This window comes from Macrobrachium nipponense, chromosome 36, assembly GCF_015104395.2.
Source record: "Macrobrachium nipponense isolate FS-2020 chromosome 36, ASM1510439v2, whole genome shotgun sequence".
NCBI classification, from domain to species: Eukaryota; Metazoa; Arthropoda; class Malacostraca; order Decapoda; family Palaemonidae; genus Macrobrachium; species Macrobrachium nipponense.
Window position 1 is genome coordinate 39,733,814 of NC_087220.1, and position 27,500 is coordinate 39,761,313.

At 35.0% G+C, this 27,500-nt stretch overlaps 2 protein-coding genes across 3 annotated transcripts in view; one reads left to right on the forward strand and one right to left on the reverse strand.

Moving 5' to 3' along the window:
- LOC135203311 (uncharacterized) overlaps positions 1-27,500 on the forward strand; it is a 251,748-nt gene that overhangs the window by 145,641 nt on the left and 78,607 nt on the right. The gene's annotated exons all lie outside the window — the stretch shown is intronic.
- Positions 1-27,500, reverse strand: part of LOC135203239 (uncharacterized) — a 77,521-nt gene that overhangs the window by 45,033 nt on the left and 4,988 nt on the right. Inside the window, exons 3-4 of the mRNA XM_064233013.1 lie at positions 20,338-20,481; positions 19,745-19,928 (exon numbers count right to left, since the gene is read on the reverse strand). Of these exons, the coding sequence (XP_064089083.1) occupies positions 19,745-19,928; positions 20,338-20,481 (328 nt within the window). The remainder of the gene's footprint in view (positions 1-19,744; positions 19,929-20,337; positions 20,482-27,500) is intronic.

The following is a 27,500-nucleotide window of genomic DNA, read 5'->3' on the forward strand; positions in this document are numbered from 1 at the left end:
AGATTGTTGATCATCACAAAATGCGAGAAATCAGCTCCTGGAACTTAACACAAGGCAGACTCAAAGTGAGTCAACTGAAACAAGAAATGCAGCCCAGTAAGGAAAGAGATACAAAGATCAATAAAAAATATATGTAAGAAAAACACAAGAAAATCAATAAGTGAAAATGAACAAAATTAAAGTAAATTCAAACAACAAATTACAACGAATAAAAAATGGGACGCAATAATTAAAAATAATGTAAAAAGGGCCAAATGAGCCTGTTCGACAACAACAAAAATTTTAAGAAATTAAAAATACGAACAAATATTTCTGCCTAAAATGCAACAAAAACGATTGCCCACTTGGCTAAGATGGAGAGGAGGGGTTTATCGAGCTCTAATAAATATATATCTGAATTCAACAGGTATATATTATGTGCAACCCCGCTCGAATCTGAGGCATTATAATTCTTGTTGTACCGTCCAAAATCGCAGACTCACGTAACGTTGCCAAGTAGTGTAAAAAATTTTTTACAGTCATACATTTTGACAAGTTTGTGAATTCACAGCTAGCACTATGATCACCTTTTATGATTCGTAATCTGTGTAATTTGAACGGATTTTTTTTCTTACGTTGCTAACTTGCTTGGCTCAAAGCACAGTGTGATCATGGCCACCGAGAGAGAAGGTCGGCTCGATGAGGGCGCGAAGCAGGGAAGGTACTCTGATGGTTGTGCTTTACTCCACATCTCGCATGAACTTTCTTAAACATTTGTGAAGCCCTCTTGACTTGCTATGGTATAATTGATCATCATTCATAGGAAATAAAAGAAATTACTTGGGGTTGATATATAAAAGAATATATTGTTCCGTGGCCGGACTGAATTTTTTTTTAAACAAACACCCTTTTTATAGTGGAGCAGCTAGGTAATATAAGAAATTTCTTATCTCACAAGAGCCTGTATCCCTGGGGAGAACAATTATAGAAGACAGAGGAAAATATCACTAACTCACATGAATAATCCATCTTATTAAGAGTCATTAAATGCAGTTGTTCACGGTGTGATACGGTTAATTAACCGCCGTCGGTGAAAATGCGCGTAACACGCTCCTAAGACTGTTTAACGTAACTACCTCCGCAACATTATAATAGTCATAGCAATATTTTCAAAAATATGAATATGCATTACAACAAGTTTTCTTTGAATGTTGACGTTTCAGTCTGTGTTTCAAGCTGCCTGTAGTGGCGCAAATGATTTATAGGCCCCAAAACAATAGTCTAAAGCCCTGTCCACACTAGGGAACATTGTTTGCAAACAAATCTTACAGTATATTTGTTTCCCATCCACAATGGAAAAAATTTTAGTGTTGTTTCTGTGCGTGTTTGTAATATATACATTTATAAAGTATGTACATGTTTATATATACATATGTATACATGCATATATGTATATATACATGTATATATGTGTATATATACACATTTATATGTATGTATATGTATATATATACACACATGCATATATATATACACATACATTGTATGTATATGTTTATATATATAATTTATATTTGTATGTATGTGCGTATATATGTATGTATGTATGTATGTGTATGCGCATACACGATTTAACGCAAATATTGTGGAAAATGAGAGAAAAAGTTATTCTGAGCAGAAAATCTTTTGAGAACATATTTAGGCTTCGTTGGTGAGGGCATTTTTTGAAATAATCGTTATATATATCTATCGCTGCTTTCACATAGAGAGGGATAAAAAACTGTTAAAAGTTAATTTTTAAAATGCTTTGCACTGACCATTTAATGTACATTCAATTTTAAATTATATCATGTATAAGAATTTAGGTGCAAGGTTTTCCCATCAACCCACTGAAAGGCTCACCAACAAAGTTTATTTCTTACTGATCACTCCACTGTGCAAATCTTCATTTCCATGAGACGAAAACTAGACTAAACTATTTTTGCAAGACTAAACCTGGTCCATATTTCGCCCTCATTAAATTTGCTCTGTCCAGCGTGCACTGCTTCCGGCCTTCAGGTGGATGTTGGAGCATACAGTGATGATCATCAGGCTGTGCCAGGAGTTTTCTTGTCTAATTCTTGTAGCTGCTTGTATCAGTTCATCAGCTGTGGGTCTCCTGTCATGCCAGTGTAAAGGTGAAATTCGCTCTCTGATTTCTGTCATATTGCTTATTGGGTTCCGCTCTATACAGTTAACTTATTCACAATATTGGTCATGACTGCTTTTGCCTAGTGCTATTTTTCATCTCCAAGGCTGCCATCAGGTTTTGAACAATAACAGATCCTCAAGTTTACCTTTTGGTCTGCATTTGCGGTATGAACTCCTTTTCCAAACACACCACGAACGGGTTCGCCTTCCAGTTCTTAAGCGTCGCAGAAGTTCATCTTATAATACACAAGATCTTCTTGTCCTCTTCCCCTTGTTGTCTTGCTGTTGCATCCTGATGGTAGCTATTCATTTTGGGTTTTATGATTTTTTTTTTCAATCATATCTTCCGCGTCCTCGTTTTCAGTTAATAGTTAGTGCATCCTGTCTTAATTACATTTTTACCTCATGCATCTGCACATTTCTCACCCTTCCAACCTTTCTAACTCTAAACAAACCACATAAAATTCACCTTAACAGGTTATGCCCTTTATTTTTCATATATAACTAGCTTTTATACTTTGCATCCTAAAAGAGTTTACTCAACAGGGCCTCATTTACTCAACTTTTGCTCCCACGATGCTTTGCTATTCCTCCAAACCTTTTGCAGAGTTTTCATCCAGTTTCATTACAATTACTGTAATATCACTATAAATATTAAGCCTGTATATACTGGGATGTCTGTTTTATAAGTCGTAAATTTTAAACCTATTGAATATGATAGTCTGAAGGTTCATTACCATGTCCTGGTAACCTATCAGCCGTCAGTGTATCCGTTTTATGGTAGTAGGTGCCAGGACATGATGAGAAAATTTCAGACTTGCTGGTCACGGTTGTAGCAATACTCGTATACTCATCATTCTTGTTCTTTTGCAGGATGATCATGAACCTTGATAATCGATGGATCTCCATTCTGGTTATTGTAGCGACAGCGCTGATGGTGAATGCAGGTAAAGAATATTCAAATTTCATCAAAACTGACTTTCGTAAAGGCTATCAGATGTTATAAAGGTTTGATGTGTGGCTCATTGTCTTCAAATTTCTCAGACTGAAGTTGAGGCAAATATTTCCCGTGAAAATTAATCAAAGCAAAGGGCCTTCCTTTCAATAATTCTGGTGATAACGTTATGACCAAAGAATATTTTTTTTTTCTGATTTCTTATCATCATTAAAAATGCAGAGATATGTAGCTTGAGTTTTAGAGGTCGCGTACAATACTTGACCATAAATCTTCCTTCGATTGATATATTTCCAACTTCCCCTTTATCCAAGCCACACTGAGAATCTCCAACTTTGCCTTGCTTGAATTTGGTTTCCATTGAGGAGCAGAACCTTCGAGGAAGTCCTAAATGAACAGGTGCTGCACCCGTTAATCCATCATACAATAACCTCTCTCTCTCTCTCTCTCTCTCTCTCTCTCTCTCTCTCTCTCTCTCTCTCTCTCTCTCTTATTTACATCATATGGGGGATCTTAACCATAATAATAGCAATAATCATAAAGAACACAGACTGCAACTGGAATATATAATATTTTACCATTAACTTGACTTTCTACATCAATCTGTCAACTCACTAACACATTTCAAAACGAAATGGTTCAGGCATGCTAAGAAAACCTTTATCTCATCTCCATGAGCTATTTTCAGCTCGAAGACAAGAAGATTAACGGCATGAAGAAATGTCATACTGAAGAAAAGGTAATTCAACAGCAAGGGTTCAGGAACATTAATGAAACCATTTTCATGACGTTCTCCTCAAACCAACAAATACCTCTGTAGCAAAGACCTTCAACTAGTTTGTAAAACAGACATCCTCTCACAGGTACCTCAAGCCCATGATGTGCTTGAGTGCTGAAGGCTTAATTATTGTTGTTATGGTCCAGTATTTAAACAGGGGCCAAAAAAATAAAAATAAAAACAAAACAATGAATGTTATAAAATATCTCATTTTCAAAATTTTTTTCCGACAGTTCCAGAAATACCTGACACGTGCGGAAGTCCGAGGCTAACATACGTAACCTGGGCGGACTTGCGGAATTACATCAACAAATATCATAAAATGAGCATTCCAGGGACTTTTGAAGGACCACCACTTCCAGTAAATCGCTGCCACAACAGCCTTACGCCCTGCGATACCAGCCGTTCCTTCTGCGGGGTCTACAAACAGAAACCGACCAATAAAACGCTTTCACTAACATCCGACGAAGGCGCCTATGACCTCATTGTTGAATACGTCGAGGACACTGTGTGCCAATGCATGGATAAAGTCAAATATGGAAGAAGAACTCATTCAATCGGTTCCGTCCCTTTTGTAACGAAAGCCTACTATGCTTCCTAACTGGATACGAATCCCGTTTAAGATATGGGTACTTCACTCCAAATCATCCATCCGCAGTTCCACCAGTGAAAAAAAAAAATTAAAGAAATAAACAAATGCAATAAATAGATAAATGAAATAAATAATAAAGAAGAGGCATTTAAAATATATTTCTTCAATTGAAATTCTCGTAGCGCTATCAATGGATACAAATGCAGTTTATGACTAACACCTTCAATGTCAATGTAAACAGATAAAAATCTAGTTTAACACATATCTTCAATGTCAAGGTCACACTGACAGTAGTTTAGTCAGTGATAAAAGTGCAAATTAAGATGGATACCCTATGCTTCAAAACCCCCTTTTCCTTCGTTCTATAAAAGGATACGAATCAAATAAAAAAAGATCGATTCCAACCTTGTTCTTGTACGGTTATCGTGTTCAATTACATGTATCAAATCTTCATTTCGGCAAGAAACCGCCATATTCGTAAACGTGAAGACAAAAATGGTACTTCTTGATTTTCTATGCACAACAAAACTGTCCTAAGAATTTGACCAAAGAATTAAACTTAGCTTATACTTAAAATTACAATTATGTGAATCAGAATGAATGAATTTGAATTATCTAGTCACCTTAACTGTACATTATAGTCTCTGAAATATAGTATTACTTACTTTCTATATTTTGGTGTTTTTATGGCCCCCTTTTATTAGACACACACACACACACACACACACACACACACACACACACACACACACACACACACACATATATATATATATATATATATATATATATATATATATATATATATATATATAAATGACTGGTAAAAATGTTCTGTTACAACAGAATTCCATCTAATAAAAGGAGCCCCAAAAAAACATCAAAACATAGAGAGAAAAATACTATATTTCAGAGACTGCTGTCTCCCTCTTCAGGTAGGTGAATGAGAAGAGTTACAGAAAAGGCGGTATTTATACCAAGATGTCCATCCACAGGTAAGTCAATTTAGGTCACTCCTGCTGATAATCTTCCTTTAATCTTCTTAAGCGTTGGTTGAATGAAAACCTTGTTGATGATATCTGAATCCCATGCTCCCTTTGAAATGTTCATTACCTGCCTCTGTTTAATAAGGCCGATTCCATCGTTTGACTCTTGTACTGGCAGTTGCTGCTATAAATTATATGTGACAAATTCCAGTTTATTCTATGGTTATGTTCATTTACATGGTTGAAAATAGCTGAGTTCTGTCGTTTACGAAATCCCATGCCTGGACTGTGACCAATCTTACATCGGATTTACAGGAAAATCACTTCCCCCAGAGATTAATACAACATAAACGGTCAGTTCAACCAACGCTTAAGAAGATTAAAGGAAGACTATCAGCAGGAGTGACCTAAATTGGTTTACCTGTGGATGGACCTCTTGGTATAAATACCACCTTTTCTGTAACTTTTCTCATTCATCTACCTGAAGAGGGAGACAACAGTCTCTGAAATATAGTATTTCTCTCTCTATATTTTGGTGTTTTTATGGGCTCCATTTATCAGATATAAGATATAGTATTTATTCACTATTTTTATTTATTTGTTATGTTTTCGGTAATTTTGTATAAATATACATTGTATGAAATTATTTAAATTATAATTCAGTACAATATTTTATTTATAATTTTCTAACAGTCGATATACTCAATATTTTATTCATTCATTCATTATAAATACAAATGGAAAGACTGAATGAAATACAGAGTTAGCCAAAAAGGAAAGAAAATGAAACGTGACAGGACTGAAAATAGCCTGAGAAGAATTACAAGTCAATTATTGAAAATCAATGAATTACCCCCCAACCCCCCCCCACCCCCCACCCACACAAAAAAAAAACTTCAAAATACTAAATAATTAATCCCAAATTGTGCAAGAAAAATTGGCATACATTATAAGTTGATGAGTACAATTTGTTCAGGTTAAAACAATAGACCTAAAATAAAACCGAGTTTAATATTATAATATAAATTGTATTTTAATTTTTAGTTCATTTTTCTGTGTGTGTGTGTCATCCTATATAACAAATATATAAATCATGTACACCAAAATAAACATATTATAACCATTTTCCCGTTTTTTTTACTAAACCCTTAACATAGTTAAAATTAATAAAAGCAATAATTTGAGAACAAAAAATGAGTCATGGAGTATGCACCAAAGATTACACTATTATTACCAAATGAGGAATTACTTCAGTGGATAACAAAATGCTTGCTGTTTATTTCAATGGAACAGAAGCAGACTTTATGAACATAAGAAAACCTTACTCTAAGATAAAGAGGTCGATTACATGCTATAAAAAATAATAAAAATCGTTATTTAACGTCAGGGGTTCTTAACAGGGTATCCATAACCGGGTTATGGGTTATGGGACTTGATCTCATGGTTATTTGTCTATATTTGAATTTAATGTGTCAATGTATACATGGGTCCATTTTGTAAATAAATAACTATATTAAATTATAATTTTTATTTACTTGTATGGTCAGTTCCCACCTATCCATAACTTAAGTTTGTATTAAACTGAGTATATTAATTTATATTGTGAACAAATAGGACTTGAGTGGACTTAAGCAAAAGGGTATGGAACTATATTAGCAATTCACTGGGGTCTGGGGTCATCAAAAGGTTATGAACTTCTGTTTTACGCATTAAAAAATAGAAAAAAACTCGGCACGTGGAAACAGTGATGATAAACATGCAAAAATCTAGAGGCACAATGTTTGCAGACTTTTGGCGCAAATCATACACAATTGAAAGTATTGTCACACAATCTACAAATCTACGTTCCACGTTTATAACAAGTGATTCATTTACGGTTTTTAGGGAATTTTCTGATAGACTCAAAAGCGAACGACACAGAAGCTGGTTAGGGAGCAAAGTAGCCACATATGCTTGTAAATAATGGACTAATAAAGCATTTGAAAAGGAAAATTAGAATATTAATAAGTAAAACAAGTCTCCTAGCACCTTGTCTGGATGAAAGTACATAAATGTGTCCATTATTCTCTCACCTTTAGTAGTTTAGTTTTTTTGTTTCCTTTCGTATCTTCTGAGGTGTTTTATATACATAGTAAACTTTATACATACATACATACCCATATAAATATATATATATATATATATATATATATTATATATATATATATATATATATATATATATATATATATATATAATGCATGAAGATAAAGGGCTCATAAAACACCATTTGAACGTAGCAACCATATATTTCGAGTGCAGAAGGAAATGATCGAAACGTATGTCTTAAACGATTAAATAATGTTTTATGGACCTTTTATTTTCATATTGTAAAAGACACCCATACTTATCCTATGTTATTATATATGTATGTATATAAATACACATACATATACATATTAATATACTGTACATAGTATGTGTAAAGTCTGAAAGAGGAGAAGGACGTTAACAATCCCAGGGCTACTAGACTATTTTCCAACAATCCACTGTTGCTCTAAAAGCTGATTCATCTGCACAACTGTGCTTTACTTCACTCACTATGACTAATCCTCCTGTTGATCAACTTACCAATCTAGATTAATAAATTAAAGGATTAATGAAGTTATAGGAGTGGTGGATGGCGACCTTTAAAAGACGTGAGCAGATGGTATACAAATCAATTTAAACGAAAGATGGTATGAATAATATTAATAATAATAATGAACTCAACAAGGGTATTTGCATATACATATACATACATATACACACATACATTATATATATATATATATATATATATATATATATATATACATATTTATATATACATATATATATCTATATAGTTATATATATATATTAAAAAATACTTTATATATATATATATATAGATATTATATGTATAATATATAATTTAAATTAAAAATTTTAGGGTTTATACAGTTATACACATATGAATACAATATCACATATATTATATATATATTATATATAATATATGTATATATATATATATACATATATATATATAATATTATATATATTATTATGTATTATATATATATCCAACACTATAATTTATAATTTATATATATATATATATATAATTCTAATAATATTATATTATAAATTATAGAGATATATATAGTATATATCACTGATAAAATTCTGAGGATTATATATATATAGATATATATTCACATTGTAAAATTCCGTGAGGATGTAATGACGTATTCCGAATCTTTAGAATGAACTGTCAAGATGTCAAATTGCAATACAATTTATATATATGCACACACACACACACACACACATAGTATATATATATATATATATATATATATATATATATCTATATATATATATATATATATATATATATAACTATATATATATAGACTGTAAAGAGACATGATGCGCATATACTCAATTAAGCCAATTCGGAGGTTCGTTTAAGCGAGTGACTCACCTATTCAAAGAAGGCGGTGTTTGCAGTGACGAGAGGACTTCTAAGATCCTGGCCAGATAAATCCCGCTTATAAGGGACACGAACGGTCTGGATTATTTCTGTTCATGTTGAATGTCTATATGAGTGGAGAGAGAGAGAGAGAGAGAGAGAGAGAGAGAGAGAGAGAGAGAGAGATTCACTGAACTGCAACAACTACAGAGCCAAGTCTCCCATTTAAACGTAGTGCAAAAGTTGATATGGTTTTTGTTCGAACAAACCATTTGATAAGGAAAATAAAATACTAATTCGCTACTTCTGTAGTGTTTTATATACATAGTAAACTTTATACATTTGTTACGAGATAAGAATCTCGTATTTATTTGGTATGCGTGAAACCCGAAGCGTTAAGGCAAACTGATACACACTCAATCTCTCCCTCTCTCTCTCTCGACTCGCAACATCTCTCTCTCTCTCTCTCTCTCTCTCTCTCTCTCGACTCGCAACCTCTCTCTCTCTCGACTCACAACCTCTCTCTCTCTCTCCATTCTAATAGGTCATCAAATGAGAGTCAGAGATATGGAAAAATATAACATTCATTTAACAATGGAAAGATAATAACTCAGTCTCACAGACTAACTAACTTAGTTAAACCCCCAATATTAAAATGTCTCAATCAGTAATTAGTCACACCAATTATCTCTCTTCCATACGGGACTCTCGGTCCCCCTAGGACTCTCGGTCCCCTTGCCAGAATCGTCTGTTACAAAGACAGGAGAACACACAAGTAAGTATACGCATTTGTAAAGACAAAATCATTAGCTTAAATGAAATATGACAATTTTACAAGGAATTAAACAAGCCATCCCTTTGGCTAAAGTAAGGTAACACTTACCCATCTCCAGCCCAGAATATCACATTATGTTCACAGAAACTCTTTGGCACGCACCATCGTGGCTCTGCCTTTCTCGCACAGACCTCTCAGAAAGTCTCCCCATAGACTTGGCTAAAGATGCCATTAAGAACGGAAGAGGCGCACACGTACATACGAACTCATACACTTCGGTAATGCCTCTATAAACTGGTTGCAGCCAGTTTCCCAAAGGCACTTGAACAAGACCCCATGAACTGACGAACACTGACTCGCTTAAACAAACATCTTCATATCACGCCATCCCAGAAAATGATTTATCAGCTTTCTCAGGTCATTGCTTCGGCTCTGTTCTGCACAAAGTCACAGCACATCACATTGGCATATTAAACATATTATTAATTATAACCCTCTTCATCTCACACATACATACATACTTACATACATACATACACAAATATATTGTTATAAACTGCTCGTTCCCTCAGTATAAAGTCTGGGGATGTGACTTACTGGCACTCCTAAAATGGCCTTGCATGGAGGGACGGCGGTTATAACAAACAAAAAGTCTACGGCTGAAAGCCGATATTACAAAACGGAAAAATTTACATAAAACTCTGGACTTTAGTTTAAATGAACTATATTTACATTTAAATTAAGTGTAGGTCCAGAAATTAATGTAAGCTGTTTGAATGCAAGTAAACCAGAAACACGTGGCTGGGAAATGACCCAGACACAGATATATGATTTGCGCAAAGCGGGTTATTTAAATGCAAGCTTCATATACAAGGGTTCCCAATTTTTATCTCACAACCAGGCATGATATTTGTCTAAAAAGAGATTACTTGCTAGCATCAGTACTTAGCGTGACGGACATGTTGGAAAATGTTACACATTACTTGCTCATAGTGTTGCATGTCAAAGCTCTTTCAAGGGGGACATAGAATGATTGGGAGCATATACAGAAAGGAATACTACGTGACTTCATTAACTAGGGGAGGTTTAATATCATTACAAGTATCACAAGGGGAATTAATTACAACATTGAACCAAAATTGGGGAGTGAGATGTTGAGCCAAGAAGGGGGGAAGTCGCCTTAGAAGAATGAAACAAAATACAGACAAGAGGGAAAAAACATTCACTGACTGCACTAAAAGTTACTCTCACAGTACCTGGAAATTCGTGGTCTTATTGTCTTCTCATTTGCTGATCGATCTGTGCATTATGGATGGTAAAAGAACATGGGAGCAGGGGAGCAAAAGGGGGAAGTAGTGTTCTGCTGGTGAGAGGCATCTAATTTCTGAGAATGAGCTGCTGTGGCCTCGTCCTTTTAAAATCTCGGTTTTGACTAGCATGGAAATGCTAGTCAAACCATGTAAATGCTTAACGCAAGGGGCGTGGAAACTGGTAATCTAATAGACTGTAAATGAAATCCACTCCAATGCAGAAAACTCATGCAGGCCATGTGGAAACGCAAAATACAGTTGTAAATCAAGTTAGATCCCAGTAAATAACAGAGCAACTAAGCTGTAACAGTCATTAAATCAACACTATGTATGGGCAGAAGAATCGATGCTGATACTTAGCGAGATGGCTGTAAAATCCCTGTAAATACAGTTAACTGGTGTGCAGTGCGGCAGAAACTCAACGCAGATACTTTGGCGAAATTGTCATAAAAATATTCATAATTTACTGTGGTGCACAACTTTGCTTTACTTCACTCACTATGACTAATCCTCCTGTTGATCAACTTACCAATCTAGATTAATAAATTGAAGGATTAATGAAGTTATGGGAGGGGGGGATGACGACCTTTAAAAGACGTGAGCAGATGGTATACAAGTCACTCTGGTTTAAAACTAAGGACTATGTTTCAGTGGACTAACTCCCACCATTATTAAGGGTGGAAGTTAGTCCACCGAAATATAGTCCTTAGCTTTAAACCAGAGTGTTTTAATGGGCCTTATTTTTATACTTGATATGTATATATATATATATATATATAATACACATGTGAATATATATATATATATATATATATATATATATATATATTATATTATATTATAGAATTTCCTGAGGATGCAATAACATATTGCGAAACGTTGGAATGAGCTGTCAAAATGTCAAATTGCAATATTACATATTCTTATATAATATTAACATAGAAATGTATATATATATATATATATATATATATATATATATATATATATATATATATATATATATATATATATACATACATGCATGAGAAGAAAAAGAAGCGTGCCTACAATAGAACGTAGTGAGTTCCTGGTTCACGAGGAAAAAGACGCATCCTGTTCTCAATCAAGATCGTATTCCTTAGCACATCCCACCCAAGTGCCCGACTTTTCCGCAACCATTTCTTGGAACTTAATTATGATTCACTATTTATAAGTTTGAATTCCTGATAAAGAAGAGAGAGAGAGAGAGAGAGAGAGAGAGAGAGAGAGATTCACTGAACTGCAACAACTACAGAGTCAAGTTTACCATTTAAATGTAGCGCAAATGTTGTTGTTGTTTTTGATTCAGCAGGTGCTATGCCAGCACGGGCTCGTGCGCTTAAGGCAACCTGTAACTCAATGAACAAACTCACTGACAGCAAATCCCCTCCCGCATCACAATTAACTTACCCTTTCCTGGATTGTGGAATGAGTGACTGCTTCACCTTAAACAGCTGATTTTGTATTTCATGTAATCACGATATTATTCTGTTAATCGTTCTTCTATAACCTTCTTTTCTCTTGTTAGATCATTCCAACTACAACCCAACTTTTCTCCTCTTGTTAAACAGCAAAACAAAAACTCTAAAAGAATAATAAGCATCACCACCAAAGATAAAAATACTATATTTTCTCCATATGTTGAGGATACGGTCAAAGCATTACACATCAAACTGGTCATTCAGCCTTTCAACACTAGAACATTGCCAACGCAGTTTTCTACCGTCATACAAATATCATAAATGAAATCCCTAATTAAAGTGTGTGCGTGTGTGGCAGCTTCCCAGATCCGGCACTACAGACTAAAACTAATGGCCAGTAATTAGCGCTGCGTGAATCAACTGCCTATTCAGAGTATGTCGGGTAATTAAGGCCAACCTTTAATTTGATGTGATGAAAGAGAACTTCATGGTCAAATCGCCTTATGAAGAGGCTCGCATTTCTCTTTCTCCACAGATACGCACACATACATATAAACATAAGCACATACACACACACACACACACACACACTTATATATATATATATGTGTGTGTGTGTGTGATTCATTCAAACCAAGGTCAATGCAATAATCAACTAAAATTCTAACCAATACACAGATTATTCATTAAAATGAAACGTGCCGTGGGTAACATTTTTCTTGAGTATGCCGCAGAGGCACGAGTCTTGTTATGATTACTTCTGCTGATCTTTCTTTCTGTGAAGATGGCTTCCAAGCATACACTTTAGTTTTTATAGTTTTGAGTTATTTGTGTTTGGTATTAAGGACCATTCTGTTTGCCAATCTGGGTATATCAATAGTGTGACTGAAGTTACCCAGTCTGATACTGGGGCATGTGGAACGGCTGGAGGGATAGCGAAAACCAAATACGCAGCAGAATATACACTTTCATTTCCTTTTATTACTATGTGTGCTGGAATCCAACATATCTTCATTGATAATGCGTCACTGAAAATTATAGAGCTTGCTCTTTTCTCTCATGTTATATCAAGTGCCACTTGTATGGCTGTGAGTTCCGCAGTAAATACTGATGATATTAAAGATAGGCTCATTTTCATTGATTTATCTTTTGAATATGCAGAAGCTCCCACTCCAAATTTATCTTTGGAGCCGTCTGTTTATACCACGAATTGATTTCATTTCTTTCGAATGTGTTCTAAAGTATGTTGGCGATATATTTCTGCATTAGTCATTAGTCTTGTAAGTAGGTACGGTAGGGAGGTGCATATTCTTATTCGTTTTAAAGTCCAAGGTGATGGGAGTTCTATTGGTGGGTGAAAAATTGGTGTTATGAGAGTTCATTAGGTATTTGGCTCTTTTTGGGAATGAGCTAGTACTATGAACCTCTATTCCTGGAATATAATCTAGAAAGTAGGTAACTGCAGGAGATGATCCTGCTTGCAGTGAAAGACCTCTGCGTACTGTCATCAAATTGCAGTGATGTTTCAGGGGCAACACTTCTAGTATTAGGAGTGAGTTTGTTGGGGATGATCGGAATGCTCCTGTGCATTACCGTATTCCTTCATGATGCAAAGCATCGAGAGTTTTTAATGTAGATTCTGGGGCTGATGAGTATACAGGACAGCAGTAATATATTATATATTATATATATTATTTTGTGGCTTTATATAACATTAATAAGATATCTCGCTGTGCTCCCCGATTAGAGTGTATTAATTGTTTTTAATGTGTTAGGGGCTTTGATCCCTTTGGCTTTAACGTACTTGATGTGTGTTTTCCAATTTGAATGTTGACCATATACCATTCCTAGGGGTTTGATATTTGTACAAAAATGAATTTCAGCGTTATTGAGGTGAAGTTTGATTGATTTTTTAGCCATCCTCTGTTTTTAAGGATGATAGCTTTTGTCTTATCAGTTGAAAACTGAAATCCAACTGAATTTGTTTGTTAAACTACATATAGTATTTGTAATAGCAGTACTGAGACATCTTTGAGCATATCTCAAATTGCTACTCGTATAAATATTGGTAAGTGGCCTCTTAATCCTTTGGAGTGAAGTTTTCATGTTATGTTTCCATGCTGTGTCATATGCTTTTCCTATATAAATGCATATTGCTACTGTTAATTTTTTCTGTTCAAAGCCTCTTTTAAAAGGATCTAAATGAGCTAGTGGATCAAAGGTTGACCTGCCAACTATTAAACCTGATTGTGTTGGTGTTAAAACAGATTCTTTGGTTATAACATACATTAGTCGTGCAATGACTATTTTTTCTAAGATTTTGCATAGACAGCTTGTGAGGGATATTGGTCTATAGTTAAATGGATTACTTGCATCTTTTCCTGGTTTATTTATTGGAACAATAATGGTTTGTTCCCTTTTATCAGGAAAGACCCATTTTATCCAGATACAGGTACAATTATAAAATTTTAATAAATATGACTTAGCTATAGGAGCTAGTTTTTGTATCATTTCAATTGATATTTTATCATATCCTGGTGCAGAAGGATGACATGAATTGAGGCCGTTGTCTAGTTCATCCATGTTAAAGCTATAATTATATTCTACTTCTTCAAGAGTTCCAAAGTTGAAGAGTATAATGTTTTCTTTTTGTTTTCTGATGATCTGAAAATGTGTATTTAAGCTAGAGTAAGCACTGATGTTGTCAAAGTGTTTTACTATCATATTTAATAATTCATATGTGTCGTGATATATTTTCCCATTCAGGTGTATTGCACTTCTTGCAGGTCTTTCATGTTTACCATTAAGGTTTCTTATCTTTTGCCAGAAATTATCCTTTGTGGATGTATTTGAAGATATGCTCGAGATATAATTTCTCCATGACGTGATTTTCTCAGCTATTACAGTTTTGCTGAATTTAGCTGTAAATATATTTTATACAATGGTTTAATGTTGTTAAATGTTATATTTGCTATTACTATTTTGTTTAAAATGTTTATATTGTAAGGCATTTTGTTGAGTGATTTAAGGCGAATTTGGAGTCTGTTCAGGTTCCGACCTAATATATGTTATAATTTACTTAAAGTTGCTAAGGTTGATTTCCACCATGGTGGGGGGGGGGGGGGGGGGGGGTGGAGGACAGGGGATTTTGTGGAATGTGGTTTAGTTTTTGGAATGCTTTTGTCTGCAGCATTTGTTAGGAAGTTTGTGAAGGATGCGCGTGTGTTATTGTGATCTTGATTATGTGGGAATGCTGGTATTATTTCGAGTGTATAGGATATATTTATCCCGATTAGCTTTTAGGATATTATATCTTATAGATGGCCATATTCTGGGATCACCTAAGTAGTTCAGGACAATAGGGAAATGGTCGCTGGTATATAAGTCGTCTAGGACATTCACTTTAAACTTTTTGGCTAAATCATTTGAACATAATGAAATGTCAATTGAGGAATGTGTTAGGTGAGTATTGGAAAAGTACGTTGGAACATCACTTGCATTGAAACAACATAAGCTGCGTTCCATTATGATTTTTTCTATGCTGGTTCCAGATATGTCAGTGGGGTTATTAATATCCCATAGGGGACTATGCGCATTAAAATCTCCTACTATAAATGATGGATCGTGTATTATTGTTAATAAGTTCAAACAAATCACTAAAGTTTGCATTGAAATTTGGCTGGCTATATAAATTACAAATAGTGATCATACTTTTGTTAGGCATATACGGTTGATAGCCGTTATTTGATAGGGCATAGGTGGTATGTTTAAAAGTTTATAAGTTAAGCTATTATGAATGTACTATATAGCCGTGACTAATTTTCCCTCATCTGTTGGTGAAAAAGAGGCAGTTTTATATTATAGGGTTAGATCCTATGTTGTAGACAAAGCACATAGGATTGTGTTCTATTAGGAATCTTTGTAGTTCGCTTAAACGTATTCTTGTTAAAAGACCGTTTATGTTCCATTGGATAATTTTATATTCCATTGTGCGGAGGAATTTAAATTCTGTAAATTGATTGCCGATTTTACTTAGTCTTGAAGTTTATATTTGTTTGAATTGATTTGTGGTTTTTTTAATTGTTGTATTTGTATGTTGATTATTAGATTCAACAGTTGTTTGTTTTTCATAATTAAAAATTATTGAGTCTACTTTTGATTTTATAATTTCCTCTTTGTATTTTAAGTCAGAACATAATTCATTCTCATGTTGGTGAGTTAAAGGGCATCTTCGTAATTTAATAAATTGTCTGTACAATTTCGTATTGTGTCCTCCGTCTTTTATAAGTACCTATGAAACACTCGTTACAGCCACAAGATAAAGCATGCTTGGTGTTGTTAGTTATTCGTTCAGTTTCTTTGAGCGAAGCATTTGATCTTTGACATTTAGAAATTTCTGATTTTGTAGTGATAAGGAATGTTGGTTTGAAGGGTTATTTGGTTTATTGTTATTAGTGAAATATATGGGTCAAGTGGATGGTTTGGTTTAATGGTATAATTTTCATTAGTTTTATATAGTGGAATGCCATTATTAGTATTGCCTGTTGGGAATTGTAAAGAGTGAAAAAATTGATTCTTTGCTGTCCAAATGTTAGTTGTATGATTGGGACTGAGGATAATTGTGTACTACCATTTGTGATGAGGTTAATACAATGTCCTATTTGAAATGTTCCTCTGGTATAGCTGGAGTTTCTTTAAATTAATTGTAATTTTTGAAAATTCAATTTTTTTTTACCTTAGTGAGAGTTCTCTCTAGTATTATTTTCTTTGTGTCAGTTTGATTATCATTATTATTTGACTCTTCTTCCATTGAAAAATCTTTTTCATGGATATTTAAATCTTCAAAGTTAATAGTAGTAGCACTAGTGGATATAATAATATGCTTATTTTGGGTTTTAGTGCTATTGATATGAGAACTAGTTTGTATGTTTATATTATCATGTTGTTTGTTATTATTGTCATTGATGTTTTGATTTGTAGTTACATTTGAGAACGATTGGTTTTTAGAGGGATTACTGACTCATTTTACGTTTAGCTTGAGTCTAGCTTTTTTTTACTCATTTCTGTTCTATTTATTAACAACTGAAGCTTTGTGTTATACTGGTAAAAGGACCATTCTTTAGTTTAGAGTGATGGGATAGTCCACAGTTAATAATATTTTTTTATTTATATTTCCATTTAGTGGTGTGGGTTTCTGATGAGCAGACTGCACATACTTTGAACACTGAGCACTGAAATGGTTTTGGAATAAATGGACGCACTTCTCTACTTTGTCCAAGAATTTTTATTTTAAGTGGGAGATCTTGGCCTGTAAATCTTATTTTTGCAATTCTAATTTGTTTATTTTTATTTTTCTTACTTGGAACTGAGTATAGATACTTATAAATCATAGCTATTATTGTATCTAAATTTGAGGGAGTCAAGTATCAAGAGCTTTGTGGGTAGTCCTTCTTCAATGTTGGGTAAAATGACTGTGCCTTGTAATCAATTTAATGTGTCATGATTTTTTATTGATATTTTTGTGCCATTTATTTCTGTTATATTTAAAAATGAGGTGGATTGTTTTTTTTTTCTTTTTTTTGGTGGTTACTTGAAGTAACCATTAATTTTCATTGATATATCAACATTCCATTTCTTGTGTTGGACATATGTTCATTCATTTGTTTTCAAGTATTGCTGTTGAGATTTTATTTTCAGATCCAAGTACTAGAAATCTTGACCAGTTATCAGGTCCAAAAAGATGATAAAAATGTTCTACTGTTGGGTCAAGTCGACAATTTCTATTTCTTTTTGGACCTTGCCTGATGTGAGTTATCTGTCTAAGATTTGTTATATTTTTCTGTAATAGTGGCCAAATGTTGGAGAGAGTAGGGGTGGTTAAGGTGATTATTAGTTTTTCATTCAGATGTAACATTGGGTTTGAATGTTTCCAATGTTATAATGTTTGAATTTACATATTGGCTTTTACTGTTTTCTTGTTGAATTCATATGGACCCCGATGGGTGGTTGGGATCTGATAATTTATTTGGAGGTGGATGTTCCTTTGCTGCATTATTATTGTCTGGAAATGACTGAGGGAGATTCCGGGATAAAGTTCCAATAGTCAACTGTCAAAGAATTTGTCCATGAAGGGGCCCAGGGGTACTTGAATCTTTAAGTTTACTTATCATAAAGGATTGGAGAAAAAAAAAAAAAAAAAAAAAGAAAAAAAAAAATTAGTATCTTGGAAAAAATATCATTAGCTTTTGATGAAGTTAAATCTTTCATCACTGGCACAAGTGAGAACTGACTCCCAAATGTCCGCAGCCTTACCCTACCAAAAAGGGGATGGAATACCATAATTAGTATGGCCCAAGTGTAAGCCAAACCTGCTTGTTATGACTAAGAGTTTGCAATAATACAATAAACCCCAGCCCAATCACATTAAGGCAAACCGGACAGAATGCCAAGAGTTCTATTCCTAGAACCATGGAATCCGTGGTCCAGCTCCACAGAATAGTTCTGCCTGAGAAAACAGGTCCGAGCATTGTCGAGTAGATGATGATCTACCAGTTCTCACCAATTAGCTTTGGATTTAACTTCACTCCAAGCTATGATATGTTGTCTTATTTGTTAATTTTGGTAAATTTTGACAAATGTGGAAAAATCCACAAATATTTATCCAAAAAATATATAATGTTATATGGGACTCTTAGGTTCAAACCTAGGAAGGAATCCCTGAGGTTAGAGAGCCCCTCACATGCCAAGGTAGTCTCAAGTTGTGAGGTGGGGAGGGGAGGGGACATCATTTACCAAGAAGCTTGGCAAAACACTGAAGTTGTAGATCATTATATCCATCAACCAGGCCACATGGCTAGATACAATATGCTAGCCTTTTGACAATAAAGCACATAGAGTAAAATTCACAACTAATACCGCATCATTGTTGTAAGAATATTAGTGTTGTTTCTTTTTACCAGCAACACAATCTCCTTCATTCAGTCTACATAGCAACTCATCATCTCTAGCTTCAGGGTGTTTACCAGTGGTGGATTTTGAGGATGGCTCACTTCACTTGAGTAATCATTAACATCGTTGTTGCTTGAGGTGAGCTACAGTCACCAATGTTGAATATCATGTAAAGGCAGACATAGCTAGTATGCACCAACAGTTTCATAGGCTTCTGTAAGGATTCTGTCGAAGTCAGGTTGGGGGAGATGGATTGAAAAGATGCTGTCACACTCCTGGGGAAACAAAATAAGTAAAGTGGCAAAACTAACCTCTAAGCCTTTTGATTTGTACAGGCAGAGTGAAGACAGCAGCTCGATGAGAAGGCGACCTTGGTAAATGAAACCAAAATACCTCTGATTCGGTAAGTGTTGTTGAGCCTCCACCTCCCAAGGCCTCTTGCAATTTGGCCAATTCTGATTCATCTTCAGGGGGGTTGTTGTCACCCAAAAATTGCTGGGGCAAAAAATGAATGTTAATGGAAATATATACACCTTATTTATGTAGTACACAGACAAAATAGAGACAAGAAAGAACATTTACAGTTCAATAGACAACACCAAAATGAAACGTTTTTTACAAATAGAAAGAAACAAAGTGGTTATCCAGCAGTAACATAAAGGAGTATGGTAGGCACAAAATAGACATTTAAAATTTATGTATGTAAAATAAAACAACGCAAAATGTTCATGCATCCACTTTAGAAGGAAAAAAGAGAAAAATTGGCTTTATCACATGAGAGATTTGATACTTTCACCAGAAATGACACTTGCAGAAAAATGTGTTCTTGTGTTTTTCAAGTCATTTACAAAACTCAGAATGATTCCTAGCATACCACAGGTTTTACTAAGTCGCTTAGCATTACCTTAGGGTCGTACGACAGGGGGTCGTGCATTCTACGATGAGCAGACGACGATTTCGACGACCTGGCCGAAGTTGGCTTTGAGGAATGAGGACTTCCTGATGACCTCTTTGATGACCCCGCTCGACTGTCGCTCACTGTCGATACCTTTTTGGATCGTTAAAATTACTATTGCTGTTCTCATTATCATCATAAGGTAATTTAATCACCGAGCTCTTAAATGACTGGCTTGAATTTGTGAAAACTAAAGGGAGGCCAAGTTAAATTCGGAGCTCCCGGGGCCCCACAAGGCATAATATTGTCAGTAAACCCTCCAATGCCTTATTGTATGAATGAACATGTTGTGTGATGAGGCTAGAGATGTTGATCACATCACAGCCTAAAATTATTCTTCCATCCATGATGGGTTGATCTAGTTTATGGCTGGTGCTTAGTTAAGATTAAATTTATCATGAGACTAATTAATCATTACGATGCACTGTCAGCGAAATGTGAAAGAGATCTTTCGCATTCTTTTACATAACAAATGCAATAAAAATCAGTGTGACTGCATACAAATCACAGCTATAGCTTCTAAGATACTTGTGTTGCTTCCAAGTTATGAGACAATGTTAGTGAAATGTGAGAGAACTTTTCCAGTTTCCCTACGTGATAGATGCTATGAAAAACTATATATTTATATTCTTAATTCAATGTGAGGCATACAAATCACAATTGTAACTTCAAAGATAGTTTTGCTTCATTATAAATGAATGTTCTCATTTTGACTTTAGTCCTGTAGAGACAGGAATCCACAGTCTGAAAAATAAATTGTGTAAAAATCGCTTCCAATGTTCCCATCAAAGTAATAATAACAATAATAATAATATCTCAGAAGAAAACCCTTCTTCACACAAATTTCATAAAAAAGAATGGCCAACTGGATGTCGCTGAATTTCTTCATAGCAGCAAGTAAATCATATAACACATTGGTCCAAAGTGTATCTAGTCTTTTGTTTCTTTATAGTTCTCTCTACCAATTGCAGAAATGCAAATGAAGCTAGGCTTACTATTGTGTCATATACCCTTCAAAGGTTTACAGAAATTTTGGGCATTCTATGGTTGAATGTCAAAACCAAGGGAAGCCCTTCCTATTCGCCTTTTTGTAAATGGTCATGAGAACTACTGAAACATCAAGGAATAAATGAACTTTGGACAGCTGTCATATATTCATGCTGCTACATAGAAATTGCGGGACCTATTTAAAAATTATTTGCTGGAGGACTCTCTCATTCGCGGATTTTTCTGTTAATAAATATTCACTAATTAGTGAATTTTGATGTTATTTTTATGACTACATAAATTTTTTATGATACAAAAATTATTTAAGAATTTTTGAATATTACTACTGATTAATACTGTATTATGTTTAATAAGATTAAATAATAAAAATAATAATTCTCCCTCCCCTCTCTCTCTCTCTCTCTCTCTCTCTCTCCTCTACTCTCTCTCTCTTTTACGGAGATTTATGTTTCTCTCTTAAGGAGATTTATGTTTTTTTGTATGATAAATGATTTACTAATTTTCAAATAATATTAATGCAATCAGCAATAATATCAATTCATTAAAGAAAATACAATAGTGAATTAGTAAATTTTAGTTTATAAACGAAAAAAAATATATAAGAATAAAGGAAATCCCAATTTTTTTAGCATAGAGACTTGGAGAGTGGGGTTATGGTGGAGCTGTCACAAATATCTAGAAACGTGACAGCAAGGGTAAGGATTAGATTAGCCATCTTGGGGTCAAAGGATATACAGAACTATCTCTCTCTCTCCTCTCTCTCCTCTCTCTCTCTCTCTCAGGGTGTAACGTCTCTTTAACCAATTGGTTTAATTAACACATATTTTATCCGTTGGTCCAAATATATTCACCATATAGTATATTTTTTATGCTATTTTGTCGCATGACAAAATACATTTTTATGATACAAAAACGATTTACTAATTTTCAAATATTGATACTGATTAATACTGTATTAAGTTTAATAAGATTAAATTATATTAAATAGTAAAAATAATATCTCTCTCTCTCTCTCTCTCTCTCTCTCTCTCTCTCTCTCTCTTTGTTTTGTATGATGAATAAATGATTTACCTAAAACTTAAGCACTAAATTTTAAATATTATTAAGACTAAATATAACAATAACAATACTCTATTATTTTCAATATTTATGCATTTGTATGAGCTATTTAAAAAATCAAAGAACAGAATTTTATCCTCCTCTTTTGTGACCGAGGGGAGTGGGGGGGGGGGGGGGGGGGGGTGGGGGGGGGGGGGGGGGGGTGGGGGGGGGGGGGGGGGGGTGGGGGGGGGGGGGGGGGGGGGGGGGGGCAAGGGCGGGCCTGTCAGAAAGTCACATTACTTGACAGAAAGTGACCACGGCCCAAATTGTTGCCAATGGCTGATCATTTCATTTCTATTTCTTCCTTCTTTCATCTCTTTCTCTTTCTGCCAAAGAGTAAAATGAGAAATGGATTGATAGAAAGACAAATAGATACTTATTTCAGCGGAGGGGAAGAAGTGTTGCCTATTGAGGTTCATTTCAACCTATTAATATGTAAGGAGCTATATATATTCTCTCTCTCTCTCTCTCTCTCTCTCTCTCTCTCTCTCTCTCTCTCATATTACTATTCTCTGTCTCTGAAATATTCATAAATAATTTCACTCTTGATGGCCAAATATATGATGCTGCCCATTCAGTGGTTTCTCTCTCTCTCTCTCTCCTCTCTCTCCCACCCCTCCCTCTCTCTCTCTCTCTCTCTCTCTCTCTCTCTTATTGGCTGTATGTGTATAGTTCTAATGGTCAAATGTTTAAGATGACTTTGAAATTGTATTGATAACTATCATTTCAAAGATTAATACAGTAATAGAATAATAATTTAAAGTATTTGATGTAGGATAGTACTTTAATTATACATTTAGAATTTGAACTTTCAAGATAGGTAGTTATAAACATTTTTAGCGGGGTTCTAAGTATTCGCGGATTCTAGCTATTCTCAGGGGTCTGGTATGTATCCCCCGCGAATACGGGGTGTTCATTGTAATATATGATAATATGTAGTGTTGCATAGTAGCTGCATTCACTCTATATATAGTTTTTTCTATCTTCCTAATAACTGATTTTTCAGGGTTACTGCATTCTGCCAGTAACTCACCAGTGTTTATCATTCTTGGAGAGAAAAGCAGTTGGAAAGCAGCATGTAATTTTATTTCTGACAAATACACTATATCAGTTACAGAGTAATGCCAATGGTAACAGATATCTGGTCTCCATCCTCCATAGAGTCCTTCTTCTTTGAGGAAAATCTTGTTCACCTAGGTTCCACTGAGCATGATCATGCTGAAAAATAGGAGTAGACTGTCATGTGTGGTGAGTCCTACCCTTTATATACAACATGGTCGGCAAGGGTTCAAATATTTGCTGACTGCTGATTGGCTAAGGAGGAGTGCATGCCATTCATTGGCTGGAGAGATCTCCTTGCAAGCCTAAAATTTAAGGTTGATGGTCTTGCTGCAGCAGCCTTGCTGGGCAGCAGGGCTGGTGAGTAACTTCACTACTGGGTATTACCCTGCTAATATTTGGACTGGTAGGTGGGGCCTCGCAGAGTCATGTTTCCTAGTGGGGAATGTCGCTTCTCGTGGTGTCTGGTGCAGGTTTATATGCAAAAGGACACATATTGCTGCATTGGTGGCTCCTGGCTATCATTCATAGCGGTGCTGTTTATTACATAATTTTATAAAAAAATTCCTTGATATTAACTGCATAAACACACACACACACACACACACACACTTTCTCTCTCTCTCCCCTTTGTCTCTTCTCTCTCTCTCTCTCCCACTGAGGAAGGCACCAGAACTGCTGCCAAAAGCTACTATTCTGAATTTTACTCATTGACATTAATGTGGTTATAATTCTTTTCCCACTTAGTACTGTAACTCGCTACTGGGTTGATTATTCTGCATTACATTACATATAATTAGTATCGTCACTAATTTGACCACTCTCACTTATATTAAATATTGATTAAGCTTTGACAAGCTTCAAAACACCTTCTTCCTCCAACAACTAGACTGACACTGCTCAAGAAGGCAGTGCTCCCATCACCTTTACGTGCAGGTTGGCTAACGCATTATCACCCTGATAGCAAAATTAGAACTGCTGAGCACCGCAGTTCCACATATTGTTTCAATTCATTTTTTTATAAAAAGAAGAGAATGGTAAAAATTCTTAAAGGATTATTAATAATCAATAGTTAATTGCTCATATTCATGTATATATTCATAATTTTGTGCATATATATATGAAATCTATGGGGGTGTGCTGCAGTTCCACAGGGCCCACTGTCGAGCCCCCACTGTAATACTGGTACGCAGGAGGAAGACCTGTTGAGAGGTATTTAGTAAGGGCTTCTAGCAGCCATAGGAATCTTTCTAATTATTTATGTATTCCTCTCTATTGTATTCCTTGTGTCACTGGTATGGTCGGCATCGCTCATGCGGATTTTCATAACACCTTCTTGAGCATGGCAAGAGATCCTCTTTGCCAGTTTCATGATGCTCATACCAAGGACTGGGCATTTAGAATGGTTTACCACATTAGTCTGTTTAAGAGGATCTCTCACCAGTGGGGAAGAGTTATTTTTCACAATCAGGTTTCTTGTGCGGCTGTTTTGATAATAAATGACGAGGTCCAGCAGCTGTTGACATTGTAGGGAAGACATTAGTATCTGTGATGACTTCCTTGATGGCACTTTAGTCTTCTAGGTATTTAGTGTATTCCCACCTTATAATAAAGCTTAAAACTTCTTTGTGGATGGGGCTGTAGCTACTCATGGGTGTTATATCATCAATCAGGTGCCACACATATTCTTTATTGACTTGTGTGAATATCTGTTATACCACCAATCAGGTGCCATACATTCTTTATTGACTTGTTTGAATATCTGTTATACCACCAATCAGGTGCATACATTCTTATTGACTGTGAATATCTGTTATACCACCAATCAGGTGCCATACATTCTTTATTGACTTGTTTGAAATTCTGTTATGCACAGAGTACTTGGGAGATGAAGTCTAGTTCTTGGTGTGTTTCCTACCAAGAACAGGATGTTAAAGCCCATCTTATGAAGGCTTTGATGTTGGTGTCCTTATTTCTTGAAGGGCACTCACTACATCTGTTAAGGCAGATGCCAGTCAATGGCACACATTCATCCTCTACCAATCAGCAGTCAGCATACATTCGAACCCTTGCTGACAATATTGTATAAAGAGCAGGACTCATCATGATGACAGTCTACTATCATTTTTCAGCATGATAATGCTCAGTGGAACCTGAGTGAAGAGTGGCTTAGAATCATCATGAAAACAAATTTTCCACAGAAGAAGGACAACTCTATGGAGGATGGACACCAGATTTCGGTTACCATTGGCGTTACTCTGTACCCTAGGCCTGTGCAACCTGCAGCCCTCTAGACTTTTCAGTGTTGCCCCACCCTTCAAAATTAAATATCATACAGTGCGGCCCTTTGGGCCAACTGCCAAGCTGAAAATTTACTAAATCCTAATTACTTGAATTCCTAAAATGTCGTTTTATCGACAGAGAGAGAGAGAGAGAGAGAGAGAGAGAGAGAGAGAGAGAGAGAGAGAGAGAGAGAGATCAACTCATTAATGAACTATTCCCAGTGATCAAAAGGTTTCAGATCAAATTACAGTTGTGGGAATCACGAATCAGAAATCACAAGCACATTTAATAGGAAAGGCCCTTCGTTTCCTAAACCCGAAGTTTTGTCTACATTCGTCAGCTGACATGTGGCCTAACTTCTGTGGGCGGAGACATCTCCCTTTCCTTGCAGACGACGGACGACGCATTTTGGATTTCGCTATGCCATACTGACCTCTTCATTCTTCTCCCATTCATTAGCTTATTTTGTTATGTTTTTATTATTTTTATTTATGTTAGGCTCCTACATGCTGCCATCTGGTGCCTTTACGTACTACTCACTCGCTATACCGTTCATTCTTCTCCCAGACATTCGCTGGTTTAAACTATTTATTATCTTTATTTTGTTATGTCAACATGAAATTTGCTGCATACTCCAGAGTTGGTCTTCTGAAAGATATTATTCTTTTCACAATTTCTTCATCCACTGTGAAAACTACCTTTATATTTGCTAAAACTGCATAAGCACTTCTCATTTATTATTTCTGTGATCTTTAGATTATAGTTTTTTTATTTATTAGGACTCATGCATGTGTCACCTACTAGCATCCATGCCATGTGCGTAGGTTGTTGCTTATATAATTAGCTACAGACATTTATAGTAATGTATTTTGTGATGCTTCCCATATTTCTGGGTATGGGATGACTGATATATATTAGATGGATACTGTATATTATCACCATTTCTTCATCCACTGTGAAAACTACCTTTATTTGCTAGAACTGCCTATGCACTTCTCACTTATTATGTCTGTGATCTTTATATTATAGTTTTTTATTTCTTGGGACTCATGTATGTGTCATCTACTAGCATCCATGCCATGTGCGTAGGAAGTTGCTTATATAATTATCTACAGACAATTATAGTAATGTATTCTGTGATGCTTCCCTTATTCCTGGTATGGGATGACTGTGATACTGTTTATTTTCACCATTTTTTCACCCAGTGTGAAAACTACCTTTATAAGTGGTAGAACTGCCTATGCACTTTTCACTTATTATTTCTGTGATCTTCAGATTATAGTTTTTTATTTATTAAGACTCGTGTAAGTGTCACCTACTAGCATCCATGTGCGTAGGAAGATGCTTATATAATTATCTACAAACATTTATTGTAATAATGTTGAAAATGTGTTTATTTTTATGCAATATATTTTTTGTTTAGTATTCTCGCACTTATTAACCCTCCCACTTGTCCTTTTACTATAAGTCTGCACCAAGTAAGACTATTGATCTCGTAGCTCCATATCATCATTAGTATTATTTAGCAATAGAGGCTGATGTGTAGACATTTATTTTTTTTAAACCCCCCTTCATGCCCATGGTTGATGTACATAAAAGTTCATTTATGCACATTGTACTGCAGTGTAGATGATGGAAAGTGATGAGCAGGTTGTAACAAC